Source organism: Syngnathus floridae, chromosome 8, assembly GCF_059516105.1.
Source record: "Syngnathus floridae isolate MCC-2025c chromosome 8, RoL_Sflo_1.0, whole genome shotgun sequence".
Classification (NCBI taxonomy): domain Eukaryota; kingdom Metazoa; phylum Chordata; class Actinopteri; order Syngnathiformes; family Syngnathidae; genus Syngnathus; species Syngnathus floridae.
In genome coordinates, this window is record NC_142420.1 from 6,662,466 (window position 1) to 6,686,930 (window position 24,465).

Sequence of the window (24,465 nt, forward strand, 5' to 3'; positions counted from 1 at the left end):
GCTATGAAGTGATCATTATCGGTGACCGTTATTATTAGCGGTTATTGAAACATTGACTTTTAAAACCCTGGTAAAACATCAAACCAGTGATCGATTCTATTTATTTTTAGTATAGGAGAGTGATTAAGATGTGGAAATGAACTATTCATGTACACACAAAGTTTGCACTGCTTTATCACATCTATGTGGGTGTATCCAAGTAGCTGTCTTTTACTCAACCATTCCTCTTTAAGTGTGCCAGTGGCCTTCATATAAAAATTGTTACAAGCTAATCTTAGTTGGTCTATCCTCCCACACACGAAAGCTGGCAGAGAGCCTTTTGTGTGGTTTGTATCGCCTCTGTTGTACACTACAAAGAGAATTCCTCCCAGTCTGCCCTTCAGTGCTTCAATATGCAGAATGAATGAAGTTGTGTCCCAGAAATGAGGCAACTGAGTATAAATAATGCGAGATACAGCAGGGATCAAAATAAACCAAAACAAACTGACTTCTTTTTATATATACATAAATATATAAATATAAATATATATATATAATATTTAATATAAGAAATATGAATATATGTGTGTATATATGTATATATGTATATTATACATATATACACATATTTTTATATTTATTAAATATATAAAAAAACAAATGGTTACAGTGTAACAAGGCAAAGAGCAAAGAGGCATAGAAACGCAGTTTGGTTTCTGCCTCCTGGCAGTTTGTACACTTAGTGTTGATCTCTTCATGCAGAGGAGGCTTACGTAAGATCAGCCGAGTGTTTGAGGGTCACTGGGACTTGTGTTCTTTAGCCCCATGTGAATTAAAAAAAAAAAGCCATTTAATCAAGCGGGCAAACTTACTGATTTAGTTTCATGGGCTTAGTGTTCCAAAACGGAGAAATAGAAACCAAAGCATGTATCAAAACATTTTGTAATCTAGCAAGACACGAGAGCGTCATACATGATTTCAGTCAAATCTCTGTAAAATGCTGTCAAAAGCATTCACTGAGATTACATTAAATGCAGATGAGCTTCATTACGTCTGGGTGTATCTTTAAATCTTATGAATTCAGTGAAAAACCTGCTTGTCTTTACACAAACGTGGGTTTGAGGTCTTCCTTGAACACCACCGGATGTGCAGATCGGTAGAAGTCGTAACCTTCATACTCGCTGTCCGAGGAGTCTGAGGAGTCCGAGGACAGCAGCGAGCCTCGCTGCAAGCAGGAGTCGCAATAGGGTCGATGGTAGAAGTGATAGTCTGTGGAGCTGCTTGAGTCCGAATCACAATACTCGCGGGGGTCCGCGCTGTTTCTGGGGGCGTGCTCCTGGATGTCGCAGCCCATCCCTATGTCAGATTCATCCACGTTCTCTGGAGAACCCCCATGAGGCCTTGATGCTATACTTCCCACTTCTTCATCTTGTAAGTCAAGGTCACAGTTGGTTACCGGGAGGATGGAACTACCTACTATCACTATGGTGCTGTCCTCCAGGTGTTTCTTTTGATTCTGACAGACATCCCTCATCCGCCTCTTTTCGTGAAGGCACGGTGGCGTATAACTACGTCTAGGCGAGCGGAAGGGAGGTCGACGTTTCCTCATGGCGTAGGGGGAGATGCTGGGGTAGTGAAAAACTAAAGGACATTTGGGGGAACGCGGTGTCCGCAGAGAGAGGGGTGAAAGTGAGGAGTCCTCATTAAATTTGCTTTGCGAAGGCCTCTTTGCAGATTTTAGAACAGTTTCCAAGACCGTATCCACACTGAGTTCTTGGAGGATCTCCTGCAACTTATCGCTACTAACGAAACCAGATGGTCTGGCGTTTGGTCCCAAGGGGGATGTTGGCCCATTGCTTAAAGTTTCAACCTCAAAAGGGTTCAAAAGTCTGGGGGATTGTAGGGCGGTGACAAATTCAGCCGTCTCCTCTGCTGTCCTATGAAATCCAGAAGACTGGAGTGGCTCCTCTGCTACAGACTCACACGTGTCTGCATCCAATCCACCAGAAAGAGGAGATGGGGCAGCAGTGGGGGTTACAGAACACGATAAAGGGGGACGATCATAAAATCCCGAACCACCAGATGACGAGGGTGCATCGATGAGACGAGGGGAGACAGGTGGCAGGCCTGAGAGTCTGGACTTGACGTCGCTATGAGGTAGAGCTGGAAGTTGACAGGACTGAAGTTCTGTGGTCTGAGTGGAGGAGGACTGGAGGTTGTCCACCTCTGGCTCCTCTAACATTTGGCTAGCTGACACCAAACGCAGAAGTTTGTCTTTGGCGTTGCTAACCTGCTCTTGCAAGCTGTCAATCACGGCATTTTTCTGGAAAACAGCAAATAATCATGAAGTTAAACCTCAGTGCTTCAAGAGTTGCAGCCCAGAGTGGTCACCATTAGAGCTTTTTTTTTTCACAATAAAGATAACATATAATTACTTCCCAGAGTTCAAATAAACCATGTCGCACCTCGTTGAGAAGCTTCTTCATGGAGTTGTTCTCCCCGAGAAGAAAGTAGACATCTTCCTGGCTGTAGATTGAAGGCTGACTCTTACTAGGGCTGCTAAAGTACTTGGCCATCTGACTCGGGTTGTTGTGGTCCTCCTCAAAATGCCTCCACTCAGTCAGCTGCTCATATAGGCGATGAGGAGTAAAAACATATTTCTCGTAATATGAGATATATACCCCCCCATACACACACATTCCAAAAAGTATATGGCGTGATGAATCACTTGCACCCCCTAAATACGAATTGAGGCTCTAGCAATGCGGTTTCCTACCTGGGGCACAAAGAGCATGCAGTTGGTAGCCAGCGTGCAAATAAAAATGGCACCAGCCACCGTGCTGTAGACCACGTTGGGCCAAGACGGCATCAGGACGGACACCGGGACGGCCACACCGGCACAGAGGGTGACCAAAGTGACGGCGGTGAGGATGGTGGGAGACTGGTTGACTGGAGGGTGGCTGACGTTGCTGGTCAGGCCGGCCAGATACGTGCCGTAGAGCAGGAGACACCCCTGATGAAGATAAGGTGGGAATTTAGAAAGATGCATTAGGGTCAGTCCAAAAAAGTAAAATTACAAGGGGGGGAAAAAGTTAAATGTAGCAAGACCTTGAATGATTATATTTGAAGAGAGTGGCGACAGACTTTACCTTTTTAACAACTATAATGATAACCCACAAATCCGAGTACGCAGAAGAGCAGGAATCAAGCTGAGAAAAATTATAGGAGATTTCTTTCCCCACCATCTACAATGAAGAAAAATAGTGCTGGTGAGGCAAAACCACACACTCGCGTAACAAATAAAGTCCATAAGCTTTTATTGAAATTTAGATATTCATCAAGTCAACTGTATCTAACCCACCTTAACGACTGCATTGAGCGAACGTGAACAGCGGATGGGGTCCGAGAGGTTCCAGGCAGTCAGGATCAGCAGGTCCACCAGGATCAAGAGAGCCACCATGGCCATTAGCTGAATGTCTCGGATGATCTGATATGTAGAAATGCAAAAGAGTTAGGACCTAGTGAAAAAGCCTTAAAGTTGATTTCATCCAGGAATTAAATTGTGACAGTAGCAATCTCAGAACTAAAACAGAAAAAATAAAAAAAATACAACAAGGTCAACTTCACGATAATACTGTACCCACCACTCTCTTGTCGGGCGCTCTTTGGGTGAACACTCTATATAGCCGCCATGTTTTTCCTAAAATGGGTCCAAACACCATGGTGCTGCCGAGACAGAGGGTCCACACTCGAGCCTGTGGGAAGCAATGTAGTCATTTTATTTTTTATTACTTTTTTTAAAAATAGAAATGAACTGCAAGCCGGCAATATACATCAAAGAGCAAAAAAAGTAAGCTTGCTGACAGGGTGGACAATGACAGGGTGGACATTTTTGGCTAATCTTAGTACTTACTGAGCATATGGTGCACCTTCAAATAGCGACACGATTGGGTTACCTAGCTGACTGTACAGTTAAACAAATATAGGTCAAATGTCTAAAAGGCTTTTACATCACTTGATATTTTACTGACAGAGTGGACATGTTAGGTTTACCCAATTACTTGCATAATGACATAAATATTCAATATCGGATATCTCAAATCAATATTCAATTAGCTTTCCATATATGTGAGAGCTACTCACATGTAGTACAGCTCTCGCGTCCATCTGAGGGTGCGAGTCCACGGCAAACATGAAGCCGCTGCTGTAGGTGAGGACACTTCCGAAGAGACTCAGGACATTCAGGTTAGGACTGGACATCTTTACTATCCTTGTGAAAAAAGTTTTGATCAACACTGTCAAAGAGAAATAATATGCCTGAGTGTTCCAATAAATGATTGATATTCACGAGTGTTTTGCCACCTGTTGTTTTTGAAGCGCAGGGTGAAGAGCAGGAAGCAGAAAGCTAGTAGGATGCCACTGGAGAGCAGCGTCCACACTATGGCGCTCAACACCGGGGAGAGCGAGTGTCTCGGGGAATCCACGGCCATCTGTGAACATGCGCTCATCAGTATCATGTGTATATACATATATATGGCCCTTGGCTATGATTACCCTACTGAGGCTGCACAGTCTCTGCAACATCTCCATGCTCTCCTTCTTGTGAACCCCCGAGTGGCCGAGGCACAGTGGGGAATCACAGTCAAAGCTGCAATTCCACCCAGGCTCCATGACTCGCCACAGTCAGTCCACTTTCATGTGTACATCCTGTTAAATATGACAAGGGAGTGGGGAAAGACAGAAAGTGTTTTTTTTTTTTTTTTTTAAACTTTCCAATTGTTGTACAAGTAGCATCCACAGTGTGGCGCTCTCACACACACTTTTCACATACTAGGCCAGGGAACCACTAAAACATTTCATTAGGTCCACTTGCAAGACCCAATAGTGTACAAGCGAGCACCGGTTGAGAGTTATTCGGTTAACAATATTGTTTATCATTATTGTGCTCAGCTACTAAGAGTGTTTTTGATAATCTCATACAAGCTAATGTGTCACAGCACTAGCATTTGTGATAAATAAAAAACTTGTACCTTGGTTGTACCTAAAAAGAAGTCAGTTTTATAGTATTTTGTGGTTTTCTTGTTGGACCTGAAAATTAATCTAGCTCTTCTCATTCTAATGTTTTACTTTTACAAATAAAATATTGTCTGTTCTTCTCAGTACAGTTCCTAAAAGAAAATTTCGTTTTCAACCAAATTCATAACTTAGTTGCTGCACGTGAAAGATAGTTTAGTTTCTAACAGGGATATAAACCAAAGCTGTAATTTGTATCTCTGACAAATATAAATGTAGGAGTGACAAACACAGACATGGACTGAGCAATTTCAGTATGTCACTGTGCCCTCAGGCAATTGCACCCGCCTGCCCTCTCTGTATAGACATGTAGATGCGCTCGCGTGGCTGCAATTCCACTGAAACTCACAAACTGTGACTCAGACCGGCGTTTACCTGAGCATGATGTATCAGGCATCATGTCTGCTCATTGTCTAAAATTATGGAGTCTCGGCACTTATGTAACACTAAGATCCCACAAGACAGCCCCAAATCTCTGAAAGTAGAAATTGAATCTGGACTGAGAGTCAAACATCTTTGTATGTTGTGGAGAAACAACTTCTAATGCACAGCCCACAGTGACCTACTTAAATTAGCAGTGTTGAGAGAACAATGCAGCGGCATATCTGGGAAATGTCTGCAGTTCCTGTCCTTGTCCTTTTCGTCACTTTTCTGAGTTTAGCTTCTACCCCTGCTGCTTCCTGCAGAAAAGCCCCCCCAGTTAGAAAGAGACATTTCCTCCCCGTTTTTCAATAAACCCACTTTGGAGCTGTGGAGAAGTCAACAAAGGTGGGTTGATATTTAGCAGCGAGGGATTTTAGGCTTTTGAGGTCATTGTTACAACATTCTTTGAAATCCCTGAATGACAAACAAGTAATAACTGAGGATTGGTTTTGGAAGACCTTTTATAACTTCAACTTTCACTTATGCTCACTTCCTCTTTCAAGCTCTGTTTGGTTTGACTAAAGTATGGTACACAAGTCCTTATTCCTTCAGGGCATCCTGACTGAAGGAAAATAATACCGTCATGATACAAATTTCTCCCCTTCCAGTCCACATCACAAATATTGAACAGTTTTAACATTTATGATTGTCGGCGCCTGCCATTTTCCGAGCAGATCGGGGAGTAAAATTCACTTTCAACTTTATCTTTCAGAGACAACAATCAAGCCTCTGCTGACTTTGATCGGAAGGAAGGGTGGGAAAAAAAATGGCTTGATTATCAGTATGTATGCACCCCTCCTGAGACTGATCTCCTGTCTGACTTTTTAATCAAAGAAATAGAAACCAATTCTGTTTCACTGTATTGTAATTGTCCCACTTTCAGGATTAAGATTAACTATGGCTGCTGGCCTCATGTAAATCCGGGTTGAGAGGGCAATATTGAGGCATTCCACCAGGCCCATTGCTCCCTTCATGAGTTTATTCTCTAAGCTGAGTTAGAATGCAATTTATTGGGGATAATCTCTGGGTGCATGGTGGTGCATTTTGCAGCTATGGCGCCCCGTTGGAGGGAGGGTGAAGATAATCTGATTTGAGGAGTCAGCTCCAACTGTGCGATGTTGATAGCGTATGAAAATCACTGCTGGTCACCTGTGATTAAGACTAGTAGCTTCAAATGGCCAAAATAAAGATGCTGTATTATCGTCCATCTCCCAGATACTATGATGGTGAGAAGTAATGCCTTTGTTGTTGCTTATGAAAATTGTTGTGTTTAATGATCCAAACCCAAATGAGGGAAGTCAAAATGTGTCATTGGAAGTGGAATTTGGACTAATATTCCTAAAACATTGGTTAGAAATTAGTCAAGGCTTTCTTAAACCTGACCACAAATGGTGGTGCAACACATGTAGACAACATTTAGTTCTTTAGCCATTGCAAAAATAAATGATTATTGCTACGGTTATTTACTGAGTCACTTGTGAGAAACTCTTCTTTGTGTGTGTATTTGTTTTATATCACATTGCCCCCAAGTGGCCAAGGAGCACACAGCAAAACCAGTAGTGCCATGTATGTAACGAATTGAACCAAAAATATTTAATTGTTTGCATTCCATTTATTTTGTTATTATTGTTATTTTGTGTATTTTGGCAGTTAAGAAGGATTATATTTAGTATTTGTCATGTTTCCATTAACTCTCCAATTCACCGACATGACAAAAGAGCCACACCAATCTCAATCGGGAGCAGTAAACGAATAAAGCCAACCTGAGGATGATCCCCACGTCTGGTCCCGTTGAGGATTCCGTGGCACACGACTCTGGCATGCTTGGATGAAGAAGTGACAGCTAACATGGTCATGCCTTAGATCTTCACGCTTGATAAGAATCCCACCATTTCCAAGCACGCGTCAAATTTTCCACAACCAGCTCCTGTCAGGAGAAGCTCGGCACACTGAGAGTTAGTAGGAAGGGAGGCGTGTGTGTGTGTGTCACAGGAAGGGTGTGTGTGTGTGTGTGTGTGTGTGTGTGTGTGTGTGTGTGTGTGTGTGTGTGAGACTCTCGCTCTTTCTCTCACACACATCCCTAGCCAATAGGGTTTAAATTGTGATGGCCCATGTGGCAGACAAGGGTTGTAAGAAAGTCCTCGGGGACAGGGTGGTTCATGTAGGAGTCCACAATGTAAATAAATAGGCTTGTTGGAATGGAAAGACACACACACACACACACACACACACACACACACACACACACACACACACAGATTACGTGAGTGCATTCGCTGATGTAACAATATTTGGATGCATCATGGCGCTATTAAGATGTCACCGAGATTTACAATGCCTGCACACAAACATTTTATGAAGATGAAATCATGTCATGCAAATGTTTTGATATACTATGGCAATGTTCACACGATAAAGGTGGGATGTCAAACATGGGGGCTACACAAAGACACAAAGGCAAAAGTGCACGTACACACACACTGGGTCATTCCTGATGAGGGTGTGTCAGCACAGCTCAAAGCTATAAAAGACACACCAAAAAAATTATCATAACATCAACACAATTATGTACAACATACAGGTAAAAAATTCTCTTAAGGTATCCAATAAAAAAAAATCTCTTAAGGTATCCAAATTATTTGGAACAGCTCCCAGTACGGATGATGCAGTGCAAACCACAACCAGTAATAGTAAAGAAAGCATGTAACCGAGTAGCTGTTCAAAGAATGTACAGAAGAACCTTGACTTAAAGGATCTTGATTTATTGGATTTTGGATTCAATGGATAGAAAATAATGTCAAGTCTACTCAGAACACCAGTAGTTTTAAAATCCAGGTTTAAGCAGGACATGAGAGCAAGCGTCAAGGTGCTTTGGGATCTGATGACAGCACGCTCGTGTCCCGTTGAGGAACAAAAAGCGTCTCTGTTACATACAGCGCGTGTCAACCGCTATTGTGTGTCCCTGGAGATCAGGTATAAGATGAACTTGTTAGCAGGTGCATGGCCACTGTTGGTAGAGGCCCGCTGGCAGTGACAATGGTCAGATTACTAACGGCCTGAATATTTCATTGACACGCAGAGCAGAAGTCAGCACATTAAGGTTAATTATTGAGATGGTACTGCATGAAGGTCAACATTAAAGTTCCTTCAGCGACGCTATGATGATTTTATAAGAATTATGACGGGGGTGAGCGTTACGGTCTTTTAAAAAGCAGAATTCGCCCAGTTGTGCGACTGTGCCTATGGAAGTATTCATGTGACGTGTATAAACTGGAAACCTTCATAACGTAACAATTTTCCAGCCCTATTATCACTGGCAGGTGGAACCACAGTTTCCGGCAGTGGAATGATCAACATGAGACATTTTGTTTCAGCATTGCCACAAAGCCAAGAGATTTTAATTATTCCAAATTTAATTATTCCAAAAAGTCATTTGACAGAGCTACCCAAGAAAAAAAATTCTGCCACGTTACTATGAAACTGGATTAGCAGTGGCTGGAAGGTAAAGCATCAAACTGCCACTTTTAGTTAAAAATAAAAGTAGTAATGGAATCAGAGGATGCCAAAGCTGTATCAGAGTCAACGCTAGTTTGAATGGCGCCCAGTGCTGCCGCACATATTGCACATACCAGAACCAATGGCATTTCACACCTAGGCCTTCAGTGATGTCCTACGCAGTCCTATCTTAATGAATTTATCTCTTAATACCATCATTATGATGTCATGCCTCGAATTTAATGTCGATTAAAGCAAAACAATTCAGTCCGTTCACTGTCACAAGTGTGCCCGTGCACTAGTGCGTCTTGTTCTGCAAACTATCTTGCACAAGCATCAAGCATTTATTTTTAAATATAATTATTTCATTAACATTGATTTAATACTAACAAAAATATAGTATAAAAGACAAGAATAAAATTTTTACTCACAGGTTAGCTTGCACAGGGGCTGGATGCAGTTTTTCTCCAAAGGACCGTTTTGAAAATTGCGTTGTATTTATAATAGCGACCAGATCAATCTCTTCTCATCATTCAGCAATTGTGGATTGAAAGAAGACCAGCGTGATCTACACAAATTGATCTTTAGGCTCGTTCAAGTCGCCAACAGGACAACAACTTCCGTTTGGACCGTTGCGGAGCTTCTCACTAGTGCGTATCCAATCAGGACGCGAACGTGTCACGTTCAACGTGATGCCTGCGAGCTGGCCTCAATGTCGCAAATTCGACATCTTATTGGTGATCAAAACTGTCTGTTTCGGTTAATTTAAGTCATAGGTGTCAAACTCAAGGCCCGGGGGTCAGATATGGCTCATTCTTGCAGCCTGGCAACACAGGATAGCTGAAATATGATTGAATGAAAGCACTAACATAACATAACATAACATAACATAACATAACATAACATAACATAACATATACAACATTGGAAGCAGGCTGCTTCAGCAGTGTAGCCAAAAATGAAAAGAATAGATTATGGGGATTAATTGAAGGCATATTTATGGGGCAAAAACATATTTAGAATTAAATTCATTTTCTGATGATGAACAGAGAAGGACTTGCTGGCTCTGACGGCACTCCACTGCCAGAAACCATCACGGAAATCATCTGATGTACTTTAATACGCGCTATTGTTTGGAAATAAATCAAACAATTATAATCTACAGTAAGCCAGTCTGGATTTACAATGACTGTCACATGTAAAGGCTCAGCATTCAACTTGTCATGTGCTAGGCCTTTACATCTGCGGTCCATATAGCTGCTGTTTTAAAAAATCAGTAGTCGCCAACTCCCTGGTGCACACATGGATATGTTTGAGAGGGTGACAAACATAGGGATCTAAAAGAAACAGCCTAAAGCAGACGTACTGTGACATGTCAAATCAAAAACAATCAGGCACCAAAACAATATTTTTGCATCACAATAATTAAGAGAAATTTGCCAATGTTTATTATGATCGAAATAAAGTACCTGTACGTATACACAATAAAACCCGCATTGTTTGATTTCTTTAAATCAGAATAACATTTATACAAAATGCAATCCCTCACAATGCATGTCTTTTATTATTATATTCATTTACACATGAAACATCTTCTAAGTGCAAGCTACAACGCAGGTTATTTAAATATGTAGTTCATTTTTATTATTGATTGGTAGAAAAGCAGTTATCCAGTTACAATTTTTGTTATAGTAAAAAATTCACAAAAAAATCCTAGTAATCTTGTCACATTTCAGGGGGCTTATATTACATTGCATGAAACCCAAACACAACACAGTATTGAAAAGACATCAGTAAGAAGCGATTAATTTTGTCATCTGGGTACCACTGTAACATTCTCTCGTCTAATCTGCGTTAAATCAAGGAAACTGTCAAAAAGGAGATACATTGTAAATCTCAAAGTACAAATTCTGATTTCAAAACATTTTGATTACATCCTTATGTTAGCATATCTAAACATAAACAATGTGCTTACATTATGTCTTACAAATCTATTGCAGTGATCTTGTGATACGTCGAGCATTGAACTTAGCTATGTCAAATAATCAGCATATCATTTACAAGTGTTGAAGTGAACAAAATTGCAAATTTGTTCCAAATGTCTTTCTGGCAGTGGTGGCTTTCAACAAGTACCATTCATTTGTAGTAAAGTAAAAAAAAAAAAAAAAAAGCCCATTCATTTGCAGTCTGGCCACAGTTGTGTTTCAACACCTTTCACCCCCACTTTAGCTGGTTTTACTAGCATTTTGTTTTTTTAGTTCTATTTCTTATTTGTATAATCATATGTGCAACTTGCATGATGGTAATGGTCTGGGCAAGTTGTGCTGTAATTATTGATCCTTGGTTTATTTAGTCAGAAGCCTGTCACAAACTGGTTATTAAGAAACCAGGGGACAGTTGTAAATTATGAAAACACATTATATGCCTATGTTGAAGCCAAACTAAATGTGTCAATGTAGAAATTGTGCGTAAGAGTGTACAATTAGTGTTTCCCGATGGAGCTGGCAAGGTCCTAGCCCAGCAGCACTCTCTGGAGGCGGTCGGCGGGAATGCTGTTCTCGTCCTCCGACTCAGCATCGCTCTGCGGGTTGGAGCTGCAGGGTGACCTGGTGCACTCGGGCGAGCACAGGTAGTGCATGAGCGGCAGCCGGTACTTCCCGCAGAAGTCCACAAACTTGATGTGGCGCACGCACGAGTCAAAGTAGACGCCTGTTGAAGACGACAAAAATCATAATTGAATTTCAAGTGGATATAAAGACTATAAACGGTAGTAGGTAAGGAAAGATAAATAATTTCAAAACTTGTCGCGCCATGAATTAATAAGACCCATACCGGCACATTTTGGGTTGGGGCACTTGCTGGCCAGGTCCAAGTACTTGAGCAGGTGGGAGGGCAAGTCCAGCGGTGAGTAGGGGATATTCCTGCTCTTGACGGTGCGGCCGGCCAGCTCCAGCAGCGAAGGCGGGTCGTACATCAGCTCCTTGACAAAGCGCACCACCAGCGGGTTCCCGCGCAAGCTGAGCTCCTGCAGGTGCACCAGGCTCAGGATCTCTCGCGGCAGGTACGTCAGCAGGTTGTTGTGGAGACTCAGCGAGCGCAGCGAGTGGAGTCTGAAGCCGTATAAAAGGTTGCTAGTGAGGCGAGGGCACTTGGGTGGGATGAAAGTGACTCAGTGTTAATTTACCTGGTGAGCTGCGGGGGGACGCTTTGGATGCGGTTGTCACAAAGCACTAGGTAGCTCAGGTAGGGCAGGTTGGCAACCTCAACAGGAATGGCTGAGATGAAGTTTCCACCCAGGTACAGCAACTCCAGACTGCAAGAGCAAAGAGAGGAAAACATTCCATTAAGATCTAACATGAATCATAATAAAATATTTTCAAATGGACATTTATGCTGATTGTTTTTTTTTTTAACTTATTTAGAAGTCAGGACCCACCACTTTTTTAAAAAATTATATAAATATTGTGATATAAGACTTTTTCTAAAATATTACAGCTTTGCTATTGTCAAGATCTATAATATGCAAAAATATTCCATTTTCGTAGTGGACTTCATCTCTGGCCATGCAAATTAACCTGACAAAAACAAAATTAACCAGTAGGGGGAGCTAAAGTTTGAATCTTGGAACTGTTACTACATAGGGACCAGCTTTTTTATGCAATTCAACATTGCACCGCAGACAAAAAAAAAAAAAAAAAAAAAATCAAATGCAAGCATATTTTTTCTAGCGTGATAAAGACGTGGAAGTCTGAACTTTCACCGGGCACTAAAAGCGTGCGACTGAACGCCAAGACAATTAAATTTTCACTGGTCCAGACAAAAGACTCACAAAGTATTGTTCCAGGTCATGCAGTGATTTTCTTAAAAAACAAAACAAACAAAAAAACGTAAATCGATTTGCATCAGAGCAAGGAGAATAAAAAAAAATTATGGACCGGTCTATAACGTTGCAGTTGAATACGTCACATCGTCTTATCTGTTCGTGACGTCATTTATAGATGAGTTAAAAGCTGCGAGTGAAAGCGCCCATGACTTGCCACCTAGTTTCAAAGATTCTGTACTTTGTTGGAATAACATTCTGCTATTAAAAACTTCAAATTAGAGGCTGACATTTTTCTGATAGTTTTCAACTCAGTTTTGCAATAACGGTTGTTGACATAAGAGGAATTAGAGTCAGATGCTTTCGTTGGGAACAAAAGAAGGAAATCAGCCCCCCCCAAGGGGAATTAGAGTCAGATGCTTTCAGCCCCCCATCTGCTGCAAAAACAATAAGCAATGTTGCAAAGCCAGATATATTGCTTCCAAATAAAGAGGAAATTATTTAGCTGTATTACACAAACACACTGCTGGCTGTTCTTTCTGAAAACAGTAAGGGAAATTGATTTCTGCATATTCAGTCTATGAGATAGACGCTCTTCTAACAACATTTCAAGACAAGATGAACAAGAGGTTGCCCACACACTATTGCGCTGATGAGATGACTAAAAAATAAATACGTCATCATTTCAACTCCAAGAACTTTTATCAATCAAGTGCGGCATATATTGAAGTCATCAAGACAAGTCATAAATCAGATTACAGGAATAATGCGGCTTAATTACTTGACAACTAAATGATACGCAAACATATGGACTGCACTGAACTTTGTCCTTAAATTGTAGTCATTGCAATATGAACATTTGCATTGTACTAGTTGATTTGAATCGGATTACTACTGCATTTCTAATTACTAATCAAGGTATTTTATACATGTATGGGTATGTAGAAAGTTAAAATGTTAGTGGGTAACATGTTTCATGATGACAGTTTAACGCTGCAACTGATTATGACCATTTCTATAACCCAGTATCCATGCATCCCTAGTTGTGTCCATTTTTTTTTTAGCTTTGCCCCATGAATAAAGACAATCACTGAGAACTCAATAAGTTATTTCTCTATAAAGGCGTCTCACTGTTCGAAAATCCACAATGATAGCTCTTCGGTTTTACTTTACGCTTTAAGAGGGGGGAAAGCAGAAAATATTTTAAGTATCAGACGTGACACACAAGCTAGTAAACTAGTGTCCTCACACAAAAAGGATGAATGGTGGGTCAAAGGTCCGTGCGTCCATCGCAGGTGAACTTCACAACCCTTGTTTCCATGGTGACACGCTCCGCTATTGTGGAGATTGTTGTTAATGAAAATCCCGAGCCGTACCTGAAGCAACCTAGCCTGCCCCACAAACGTGGCTTTTGTAGTACAGGCCTCGACCTTTCTGAACCCGAAATCCTCTATAAGTGACGAAATTACGTTTATATATTGCACACGCGACACCTATGACGCAATAACAGCATCACTACGTTTCCATCAATGACCACGCTTGTAGTGACTTACCTGGTTAGGTTTTCAATCTCGGCAGGTATACTTTTCAGTCTGTTACCGCCGAGTGACAGCGACTGAAGACGCCGGAGTTTGGTGAACTGCAGCGGGATCTCCTCGAAGCGGTTCCCGCTAAAGTTCACCACCTCCAGCTGCATGGAGCCGAATCCCTTGGGCAGCGAGAACTCGTTCAGACAGTTGTTTTTAGCTATGAGCGTCCTGAGCTGAGCTAGCCGTGTGATGTCCTCGCCGATGGCCGACAATCTGTTGTTGCTGATGTCCAGCAACTGGAGGTTGGAAAAGTGGGTTACCGACGAAGGCAGCGTGCGCAGCAGATTGCTGTTCAAATACAGCTGCTTGGTGTCCCTTTTCTTCTCGTCACTGACGCCGTTCAAGACGAGAGTGTTCAAGTTCGAGCGCGAGAAGTCGAGCACGCCGTCGCTGCCCACTGCAGCCCTGTCGTCAAGCTCCATTTTGGAAGTGTTCTTTTTTTCTCTCTGCAAATTGCTCGTAAAGTCCACGTGAAAGTCTTTTCTACATCGACGCCGTCACGTGCACACACGCCCGTTTCCTTTCCTCGCTCTAAACCACTCGTCGCTGCTTTAGACATTTAACCGCGTCTCACTGTTCGAAAACCACGCATCATATGCAACGAAAACGTAACCTTCCGCGCGTAATGTCAACCACTTTTCGAGTTGCCCTTTAACGCACCGTTTTGTGATTGGTCAACACGACACTAAACCACGCCCAGCTTGTAATTGTTCATGTAACATTACATCACGTACATTTGTATTAATGAGGTTAATTTATTGCGTAAAATAAACTACACAATTTTAATCCTAGTACTGCAATATATGCATGTGCATTTTGAATATGGTCCGACTTGCAAACTTGTCCCGCTCCAGTGACATTATGTAACACAAGCCTTCGGTTAAAGTTATGCAAGAATGTGCAAGTTATACGTATTTATTATGATTTCAGAATGGAAAAAAAAACTGTGTCTGTGTCTGTCTCTCTCTCTCTATAACTATAAACTCTATATATATATATATATATATATATATACTTTATATATATATATATATACACTATACTATATATATATATATATATATATATATATATATATATATATATATATATATATATATATATACACACTCTTATATATTTATATGATATATATATTATATATATGATTGATGTAAAGCATGGTAGGTTAGAGGTTTTAAGAGCATCTGCGTCATCATTCTGAGGTGGTGTGTGAAGTATGCATGTTTTCCTTTTCCTTGCATGGGTTTTCTGGGAAAACATTGAAAACTGACTCTTGACAGATTTGTGGTGCGCCCAATGTCGTGCCTAAAATTCTGCTCGGATAGGCTCCTACGCAGCCACATGTGTGGATATGTTTAAACACATTGAAAGGGACAACTTGTGTGGTGTACAAAGATTTATTGGCTTTCAAACATATTGCTTACAGTCCTTTTTTTAGTGGCTAACAAAGAGCTCCACAAGGCATTGATCAGCATGAGTCACAAGCCACTTTCGCAACCAAACATCAGCCAAAACATTGTGTGGTATGAAAAATAACCATTGTGCAGCCCAAGTCTAAGGCACTATGTATTTTTGTGTCCTATTTTAGACGCAGGGTTTTAACAAATCAACACACTGAAATACAAAAACGAAATGTACATTTAACAGCAGACACAAACACACAAATCCACTTCATGATGCATCTACACCAGCGAGGCTCGTTCATTTGTGATTTCAAAAGGTATAGTGTTGTCGCTGGGTCCAGAGTAATGTTCCTGGAGAGTTGCGTACAGAAGTCAAAACATCTTCAGCCTATCTTTGGTTTCAGGTGTCGCCATGCTATGTTCAGATGCAGTCTCACCAGGCTACATTTCAACCTCGGGTCCCTTTCTCTACTGCTTTTTACTGTTGTGTTTAAGTGGCAACTCTTTTGAGAGCCGTAACAGGATGACAATTATTAGGGAACAGTTAATATCTGCCTTTGTCTTTTACGGAAAAAAGGACATTACTGCCATTGTGTGACAGATAATTAAGATTTGTGACGTCACGATGTTATTTTTCCTACCGAATGCCGAATAGGATGCAAAACACATCAGCAAAAAGAAATAAAAACGAGTGCATTGGTTGAGTCGCTCACAGTTGGACACCCCGACTACCTTGCTTCTCACCATAAAACCAACTCACCTTAATCCCCCAAACACTGACATCCTGCTTTTTTTTTTTACCTTAAAAACTGCAAAAATACATAGTAAGAAGTGTACAAGAGTAGTAATACAATCAAATATGACAGTACTGAATGCAAGGGAATCATAAGATTGTCCCTGGAATCAAACATCATCCACATAAACACTTTAACACTGTAAAAAATGTATAATAACAAGTCAAATTGCAGAGAAAATGTGTCGATGTCATAACGCCCGAGCTGCAAGGCAAGTCAAGTATAGAGGAAGGGTGGTCGTGTGCATCCTCTCTTTTTCCATGACCCCAGTTAGGCCTCCTTTGTGCTAGCCTTCATTTTCTCCACTGTTTCCTATGATAAAATAAAATGGGTCAATCGAGGAATTTTATAACGTGGCAGTCATAAAAATGAAGAAGTAGCATTGAAAGGTTCCTCATCTACCTTTGACAATATTCAAAATGTACTTATTTGAATCACCTAAATCTGTAGATTCAAGCTGAGTGTGATTTTTAAGGAATCCCGTCTATCCATTTTGTATACCCAGCTGACTTGGTTTATACAGGCCCGTCTTAAAAAATGTTTTTGCCAGTGCACCATTCTTTTGAGACCAATTTCCTCTTTAAAATATGCTGATTTCTTGGTTTCTTGTCATGTTTTTGTTCCAGAAAAGCTTACGTTGACAAATTTGACAAAGGGGATGTTGTTTTACAGGCTGTGCAATTTAAATCTCTTTTGTCTAGAAAAACAAACTTTCCTTATCTGAAAAAAAAAACCCTCAAGTCAGCTCCTTGGCCTGGTTGGTTTACTGATTAAAGTAAATGAAACAAATAAATAAATAACCCCAACCTGGTGTTTGTTCAGCTCTGCCACGCGGAGATCCCACTCTTCCTCTGTCATCTCCACACCAGCGTCTGTTGACTCATCTTCAGCTGTCTTGTCTGCACACAAAAGGAGTCAGGCACAATGACGGTGAGGAAATAACAAGGTGATCATCTCGTAGCTTACCTCCGCACGTCATAGCCGTGCAGACCCAGTTGCCGCATGCACAAACGCAGCGGTTGCACTCCACCTGTGTCTCTGCACCGTCCTCATAAGTCTCATCCTCCAAAGCACATTCTGAGAAAAAAAAAAATAGATAATAGAGCATTATTCCCCCTATTCAGATACCACTAACTACATGCTGTAAAAAATTCCAATTTTGAAAATGAATAAATTGTTTATTTGTACAAGAACCACCCACTCAAAATTGATCTGACCCGCTGACCACAATACTAAGGAAAAACACTACTTTTGCAATATTTGCATTTGTTTCATCCAATAAGCAAGTACTTGTTGTGCTTTGTAAAAAAAATTCTAGAGTTCCTCAATAGCCACACAGGACTTTGTGTCTGCTGAAGGCCCAGGGTTCAGTGCTCTGAACTTTAGCCTGCGGAGCGAGCGGCACGAGCACATACTGAATTCCAACTATCCAAACTGGATGGCTGGATGATATAATAAGCTCACTCTTCTCAGGCGGGTTGAATCCAGGCTTCAGGCAGTTGAGGAACTCATCAAAGCTCAATTTCCAGTCGGCATTCTCATCGGACAGCTCAATGAGGGCGTCAACGCAGAGACTCCTAGAGTGCGCAAACACACATGCAAACTCACTATTAGTAGCAACTCAACTTTGCAGGGTTTCATATTGAGGGGCCCCACTTGTATAATTTACACTGGAATAGATAAGAGTTCAGCGACCTTACCTAAAATAGCACCAGAGCACATAGTAGAGAGATGCACAGGTTAGCGTTACCGCAGTAACTTGCAAAGTTAGCACAAAGGTCAAATAGTGACAGAAAGGAATGTTTGATAGGTCTTATCTTTCAACGGCTAGCAGACACTCACCGAAGCAGCTTGTTGCTCTCCTGGTCGGCGTAGGACTGCATCTCGGTCGCCACGGACTCATTGTGTTGGATGAACTTGAGCAACTCGGAGGAGTCCAGAGTGGAATCGCCGCTGTCATATGACTAAAATAACAACAATGCACAAAAAATGTTGTTTACTCCAGTGACAGTAAAATTCCTGTTTCAAGTTTGGAATCTGAACATTTTGAGGTTACAAACCAAATAGTGCACGCTGCGGCGTCAGAACACGTCATGCCGCGCAAGAAAGCACATTTCAGAAATCAATATACATGTACCCCCTACTTGGATTGCCCACCTTGAAGTACTTGAGCAAAATGTCAGAGAAGTTGGATCCCTTGACAAACCAGCCATCTGGAATAACTTCAGTCTGCAGCCACTGGATCACACGGCTCCTCAGCTCGTTGCGATCGGCAGCGTAGCACACCACTGTGGGACGGGGAACGTTTGATAACTCATAAAAAACTCATCGTGTATGTTGTTTGTATTAAGGATATATATATATATATTTTAAATTAAGCTTGTGTGCAAAGCAGTAAAAGTGTAAAAACGTAACACCCACCTGGGCTGGCAGATGCCTGTTTGCTCTTTTTCTCTTAAAAAAAAAAAAAAAAAAGCTGAATTAAAATCACAAGACCAGTTTTTATGTTAAACATAGTATAGGTTTCTTGGCAAGGTCCGAAAATGGGACACGGTGACATAATTGGCCTACATGAGGGAATTTTGAGCTACGGCTCAGATCATTATTTATGTTATCAGGAGTGTAAATAGAACATCATCGAGGGCGAGCAGTAAAAAGTTCACTCCTGATAAGATTAACAATCAGTTCATGGACGGAAACAAGCGCAGCGTTAGCTTTGCTGAGTGATAGCGACCTCTGCTGGCGACTTTTGTGAGAGACTGGGAACATTGACAATTGTAAACATCTAAACGTACCCTGGCAGTGTCCATCGTGGGCAACTTGGATTTTCAGCCCGCTCAGACAGGCATCCCTGTGCAGCTCACAGTGGTTCCTGTAGGTCTTACCATTGCTGCCACATACTGACCTCTTGTGGGGCTTACAGCTCTGGAGCGACAACGGAAGAAGTGAATTGAAAACGTTGACATGGAAACTCGTTTCTCACATTATCGCCCAGCTCACCACTCACTTCTATGCACAGGCAGCTGGGCTCCCCTTTCTCATTGACAGCACACTCCCGGCCCGCCCCGCAGAAGACATTGGCACACACTTTGCTCTTGCTCTGCAGCTCCTGAAATAAGAGGACAAACATTCGTTTCTGCATTTTTTTCTTCTTGATCCCAAATCAGACTCTACTAATGTGCTCCAGGCAGCTCCAAAGTTTCTCCACTAGGTGGCAACATATCACATGACATGACATGAGAGCAGCTGCTTGAACTAAGTGGACTATGATTCAGACTCAGCCTCAACCAATTAATTCAACCCTCAAATGGAGCTTTGTGTTGACAAGTAAACAGAAAGAGAGGAACATTTTTTCCAGTTTGTTTTTTTCACTGTGACGTCTTTTCTTTCTTTTATCTTTTGTTGTGTGAAAAAAAAAGGCCGCAAATACAGACTGTTTTATGAGCCTCATTACCTTCTCCATTTTCCATCTGTGAGCCTTTGTGTGTCTCAGCGTTAGTGCATTGCAATGGTGTGTGTGTGTGTGTCTCCACATCTGGAGTCTGGCTTGTGTGTGTGTTTTTCTTTGGGCCTGTTCCCATGCATGCAATCTTTAACCCCCCCTCCCTCTTTCTAAGGCGCCGTTTCCTGTAACGAGAGCGAGACAGAAAAAAAGTTGGCCCTTCCTGCGCTGGAGCACACGTGAGCTCCTGGTCCACATTCAGTCTCTGGTATGTGAACTCAAACAAGGTCTGGATTCTTGGAGCCTCACATAAGCTCACCAATAATTGAATGTAACAAGATGGAGAATGGGTGGCTGAAGTTTGAAAGTCACATGCAAAGTCAAGAGGAGCTTGAGGGAAACGGTGGTTCACTTCTATGCATGATTTAAAAGTGGCATGCATTATAATCCAATGTTCAAAGTGATCCCCGTGGCCTCAAGCTTGCCAGCCGTTCACTAGCACAGTGAATTCAGTAAGACCTCTGCAAGATGGCTCCGGTGGTGTTCTGTCCATCCATGCGCAACCAGCAGACAACCCTGACATTTAACTAATGAGTGCAGAAACATGCAGGCCTTTTTTTTTTTTTCTTCCCCTCATCATCTGATTCCATTGGGTTGTTGCTATGGTGAGAAGCGGTTACCAGCCAGACTACAAGTGCCTATCACCGGAGAGAACCTCATAATCAGATTAATTTGTTTATTAGCTACTTCCTGGTTCATGCAAGACGACACCCAAGCTGGTACTATCCTTACGTGGCCAGGTCAAAGAGGGTGATGAATAAAACAATCCAAAACAAGAAAGCGAGCAGTGTTGTCTTAATACTTTTGCACGGTACCGGTTTCGGGGCCCTGAAAATGGATCTGTCAACATCGAACCAATGCGTTTCAGCATCTCATTACAGCGTATGCATACAAACACACTCGCTAGCCTAAATTAAAAATTCTCACAAATTAAAATCACCCAAGAGATGAAGACACACCCATCCTAGCCTACTTGAAATGTAAATAAGATATTTGACGTCTTAGTTGCCTTCAGCTTGTCTTTTTTCCCCCATTTCCTGATTTGTACAATTAAATTATAGCTTCTGGGGAGATTCATCAACAATTTTTCTAAGAAGGTTGGCATCTCCACATTCGGGTCTAGTGCACATCTGGCCGGATTTTTCCTGTCACCTTGTTTTATCCCCACCATCTTGTCCTTTTAGAGCCAAGTGCCATTGGAGCGAGACCAGCTTGTTCCGTTTAATGGAAGGAAAATAAAAAAGGGAGTGAGGGGGGGTGATGAGATTAGGAGGCGATTGTGACGATAACACTGATAGAGTTAAATTATCCCTGTGCTACCATTGACATTGAATGTATTTTTAAATCCTTTCTTGCTGCCCTTTGCAGAGGAGGAATTATTAGCATAGCAGCAGGGCCACTCAATAATGGCATTTTTTCTGCTTGTATGTGCACATTTAGGCTGTTGCAAATATCTTTGCTATGCTCCGATGACTTAGAAGGTCAATCAATGGCTCTCAGGCACCAATGCCATTCGATCAATTCCCCTGAGTGCCCTACTACTCGTTAGCGTGGAAAAAAAAAAAATCGATTGATGTCTTGTTTGTGGAATAACGTCATCCCAAATGAACCACGACAGCATGAAATATATCTAAGTTCTAAATTGCCGGATTCATGAGAGAAAAACAACAAATTTGATCTAGTGTGGTCTGAAACAAGTTGTTTGGATGAAGTGACGTCATTTTTGTCAATTTCTTTTTAGCACAGACAGCAGAACATCAAAATATAGCAACATTGATGATGAATTATCTGTGTTTGAATGAACATATCAAAATTGTGTCCGAACCTAATCAAGTACTCAAACTGAATGATTGATTTTTGACAGCATTTGAGCATCTGTGATGACTCGGCACAACACATTCTTTTATGAGCGGTTGAATAGGGACAGAAGGATGAAACAAATTCGAGTTGCTAAATATGAAGAGGCGGGGGGACTTTGTCAGAACTCAGACCGGGAGCGTAGGGGAGTACATTCCTGAGCAAATTTGTGCCTCAGTTGGGGTCCGACCGGGTTCGTCTTGAGCCAAAATCTGGTCGGTATCTAGGTCAGAGTATTGCCCCTGATCACCCCCGCTCCTGAGTTTTCTACTTTTCCTTTGTTTCTCCAGTTTTTGGATGCAGAGTTTCCATTTCACTCCGCCTTCCCAAAGGACAACCCAAGACAAATGAAACAGTCTTATGAACTAGTTTGCCGCTAAAAAATATATGCCATCTTGTTCCTGAAATCTTAATGCGCGAGGGAGAAGCATCACAAGCGGATGACTTTTCATCTGTTATTGACAGACTGTGGAGTCATCAAAGCTAGAGGATTTGCCCTCAATATTTAGTGCCACCAGATTTTGCCTCCTTTCCGAGTCTAATTAACTTTATGCATCTCAAATCCGACATCAGTGTTAGTTGACAGAAAGAGAAACCACAAAATGACCGTGAGCTAAAAGCCTTGCCTGAATGTATTGTGTCACTATGTCCTTGAAATAATGAGAAAAACAGTGAAGATAAACAGCTGGCCTGCTCTTGGGCGTTCTCTTAGGTTGAGATTAACCCCGTGGAAACATTTAGAATTCTGGCTAATGAGCAGTTTGCGGCCATCTCCCTGTTAGTCTTCACCCTGCTTCTTAGTCAGTGGGAAAGGAATGCATCACCAAATGAGATGATGTCACTCCTGTCTGCAGTCTCTTGTTTTACGCCCAGCAGGGCCCCTTGTCCAAAACCTTGACACGTCAAGACAACGATGTTTTGTTTTTTTATATACATATAAAAAAAAAAGGAGACAAAAGAAACTAGGAGAAAGAAAAAGCCTGGAGGGAGTCGCTGACTAGGCTGAAGTCACATCTGCTTGCAATTAAACCAAACTAAGAAAATGAGCCCCCTTGCACGCACCCCCTGTCGTCGCACTGCAGGGAATCGAGTGCCCCCGTGATGCAAACCACCGACCCACATCCATGGCATCTATACAGCTTTGTTTTTATCCGTCACCATCAAATCAGCCTTCCAGTACATTTTTTCTGTTCTCTGTATATTTCCAGCTGGAGGTAGGCTGCTAGGGAGGTGCTGAGACTCAAGCCAAAGCCATGACTACACACCCTGCCCTCTTATTCGCCTTTTCAAAGAGGCCATTATTGGGGTTTACAATTGGAACAAGTGAGTAGTCCTCTTGAAGTTGAACAAGCAACCGACCGCAGCCTTTTGTCACCCGAGCTTTGAAGATCACACTTCTTCACGTCTTTCCCAAGACATAGTTGATCAAATTGTGAAATGGTCTTTGCGTAATCTGGGCCGCAGAGGACAGAATCTGTCATGCAGGATGTTTCTCTTCATGTGTTTTCTATTTAACAGTAAAGCAACGACACAAAGAGGTCAGTCTGCTAACGCTGTGGAACAAATTAAACTTCCCTGGCAAAGAGGGATAAATAGTCTCGAAGCACGAATTAGAACACATTTTCTTCAAACCTTCTCAAAGGATAATGATTTGAACATTGAATTTGGCTGCCTTCCAAGTTAATTACACAAGTTACTTAAATTGCTAACGTAATGATTCAAATTAGATTCACAAGATGCTGGCTGTTTCAGTGTCCGCTTTTTCTTGCACTGGTTCTCAGTTACCTCCAGAATACATGCGGAATATTAAATGGCTTGAGACCATCAATTCTTAAGCCTAGCATGAACAGCCATTAAGCATTTGAAAAATGCTTCTGAACTCAATGAGCCTACATTTTAGGGAACTTACTGAGAAATTCAGAAATTCATCATGACAATTCCAAGAACACTAAAGAGGAAAAGCTCAACCAACTTATATTAGTTTTTATACAATCCTAAAAAGGTTTTCAAGCAAATCCAGAACTAACGAGAGCATATTTCAGAGATGTGAAACCCAACCTCCCCTCCACCCGCCACCATACAGAGCCAAGTCTTACCTCACCCTGATCTTCCCCTTCGCTAAAATTGCAGCAGCATGACTACATGTCGAGCTGCAAGAAATTAGGTCGGGCGGATAACGACAGAGGACAAAGCGTCCTCCTCTCACGTTCTCCACCTGGGCTGATATTTTTAGCCCACCTTGGATGGAAGAGAACCGCCTACAAGGGAATCAACATCTACTTGGCCATGTCCTCATTGTTCTCTTGCCTACCGAAGCCTGAGAGCCACGATAGCGCTCGAGTGCGAGCGCCTTTGCCTTGGCAACTGCAATTTTCATGATCTATTGCTGGCCTTTTCTAGATAAATTAAGCATTCCACTCTGTCACTGCAAAAAAAAAAAAAAAAATCTGATTAATAGATGTGGAAGTAGAGGTGCACACTGCACAGGCCCACATCCTGATCTTCGCATATCAAACTCCGGTTGGGA

General features: G+C 41.8%; 3 protein-coding genes across 8 annotated transcripts in view; all 3 read right to left on the minus strand.

Annotated features, from left to right (window-relative positions):
* Positions 1-84: 84 nt before the first annotated feature.
* On the minus strand, positions 85-9,692 carry gpr156 (G protein-coupled receptor 156). 6 transcript variants are annotated; one of them, XM_088382231.1, is made up of 12 exons: positions 9,402-9,692; positions 7,949-7,996; positions 7,239-7,402; positions 4,534-4,686; positions 4,342-4,469; positions 4,123-4,249; positions 3,624-3,734; positions 3,341-3,466; positions 3,129-3,224; positions 2,756-2,992; positions 2,445-2,603; positions 85-2,302 (listed from the first exon to the last, which is right to left on the minus strand). In XM_088382231.1, exons 4-12 carry the CDS (start codon positions 4,648-4,650, stop codon positions 1,082-1,084), a joined length of 2,322 nt encoding a protein of 773 aa, XP_088238357.1. In that variant the 5' UTR covers positions 4,651-4,686; positions 7,239-7,402; positions 7,949-7,996; positions 9,402-9,692; the 3' UTR covers positions 85-1,081. The 6 variants fall into 6 exon arrangements, with proteins under 6 accessions (XP_088238357.1, XP_088238358.1, XP_088238359.1 ...); XM_088382232.1 differs by having other exon boundaries at positions 7,239-7,424; XM_088382233.1 differs by lacking the exon at positions 9,402-9,692 and adding an exon at positions 9,105-9,121.
* Positions 9,693-10,395: 703 nt separating this feature from the next.
* lrrc58b (leucine rich repeat containing 58b) lies at positions 10,396-15,009 on the minus strand. Its single transcript, XM_088382246.1, has 4 exons — positions 14,344-15,009; positions 12,155-12,283; positions 11,803-12,080; positions 10,396-11,679 (listed from the first exon to the last, which is right to left on the minus strand). Exons 1-4 carry the CDS (start codon positions 14,799-14,801, stop codon positions 11,483-11,485), a joined length of 1,062 nt encoding a protein of 353 aa, XP_088238372.1. The 5' UTR covers positions 14,802-15,009; the 3' UTR covers positions 10,396-11,482.
* Positions 15,010-15,760: 751 nt separating this feature from the next.
* Positions 15,761-24,465, minus strand: part of LOC148394252 (follistatin-related protein 1-like) — a 32,634-nt gene continuing 23,929 nt past the window's right edge. Inside the window, exons 5-13 of the mRNA XM_088383687.1 lie at positions 19,587-19,688; positions 19,375-19,504; positions 19,001-19,033; positions 18,737-18,867; positions 18,422-18,543; positions 18,044-18,156; positions 17,546-17,656; positions 17,387-17,478; positions 15,761-16,891 (exon numbers count right to left, since the gene is read on the minus strand). Coding sequence (XP_088239813.1) covers positions 16,850-16,891; positions 17,387-17,478; positions 17,546-17,656; positions 18,044-18,156; positions 18,422-18,543; positions 18,737-18,867; positions 19,001-19,033; positions 19,375-19,504; positions 19,587-19,688 — 876 coding nt within the window. The 3' untranslated portion in view covers positions 15,761-16,849. The remainder of the gene's footprint in view (positions 16,892-17,386; positions 17,479-17,545; positions 17,657-18,043; positions 18,157-18,421; positions 18,544-18,736; positions 18,868-19,000; positions 19,034-19,374; positions 19,505-19,586; positions 19,689-24,465) is intronic.

What these genes read in the sequence shown, in the direction of transcription:
- lrrc58b (XM_088382246.1), bottom strand. Translation starts at nt 14,801, where the DNA reads ATGGAGCTTGACGACAGGGCTGCAGTGGGCAGCGACGGCGTGCTCGAC. An exon ending in GAGATTGAAAACCTAACCAG is followed by an intron (nt 12,284 to 14,343) that starts GTAAGTCACTAC and finishes TTGCTCTTGCAG; the next exon opens with TCTGGAGTTGCTGTACCTGG. An exon ending in GTCCCCCCGCAGCTCACCAG is followed by an intron (nt 12,081 to 12,154) that starts GTAAATTAACAC and finishes ATACGGCTTCAG; the next exon opens with ACTCCACTCGCTGCGCTCGC.
- gpr156 (XM_088382231.1), bottom strand. Translation starts at nt 4,650, where the DNA reads ATGGAGCCTGGGTGGAATTGCAGCTTTGACTGTGATTCCCCACTGTGC. An exon ending in CGCTCAATGCAGTCGTTAAG is followed by an intron (nt 3,225 to 3,340) that starts GTGGGTTAGATA and finishes TCTTCATTGTAG; the next exon opens with ATGGTGGGGAAAGAAATCTC. An exon ending in GCATGCTCTTTGTGCCCCAG is followed by an intron (nt 2,604 to 2,755) that starts GTAGGAAACCGC and finishes CTATATGAGCAG; the next exon opens with CTGACTGAGTGGAGGCATTT.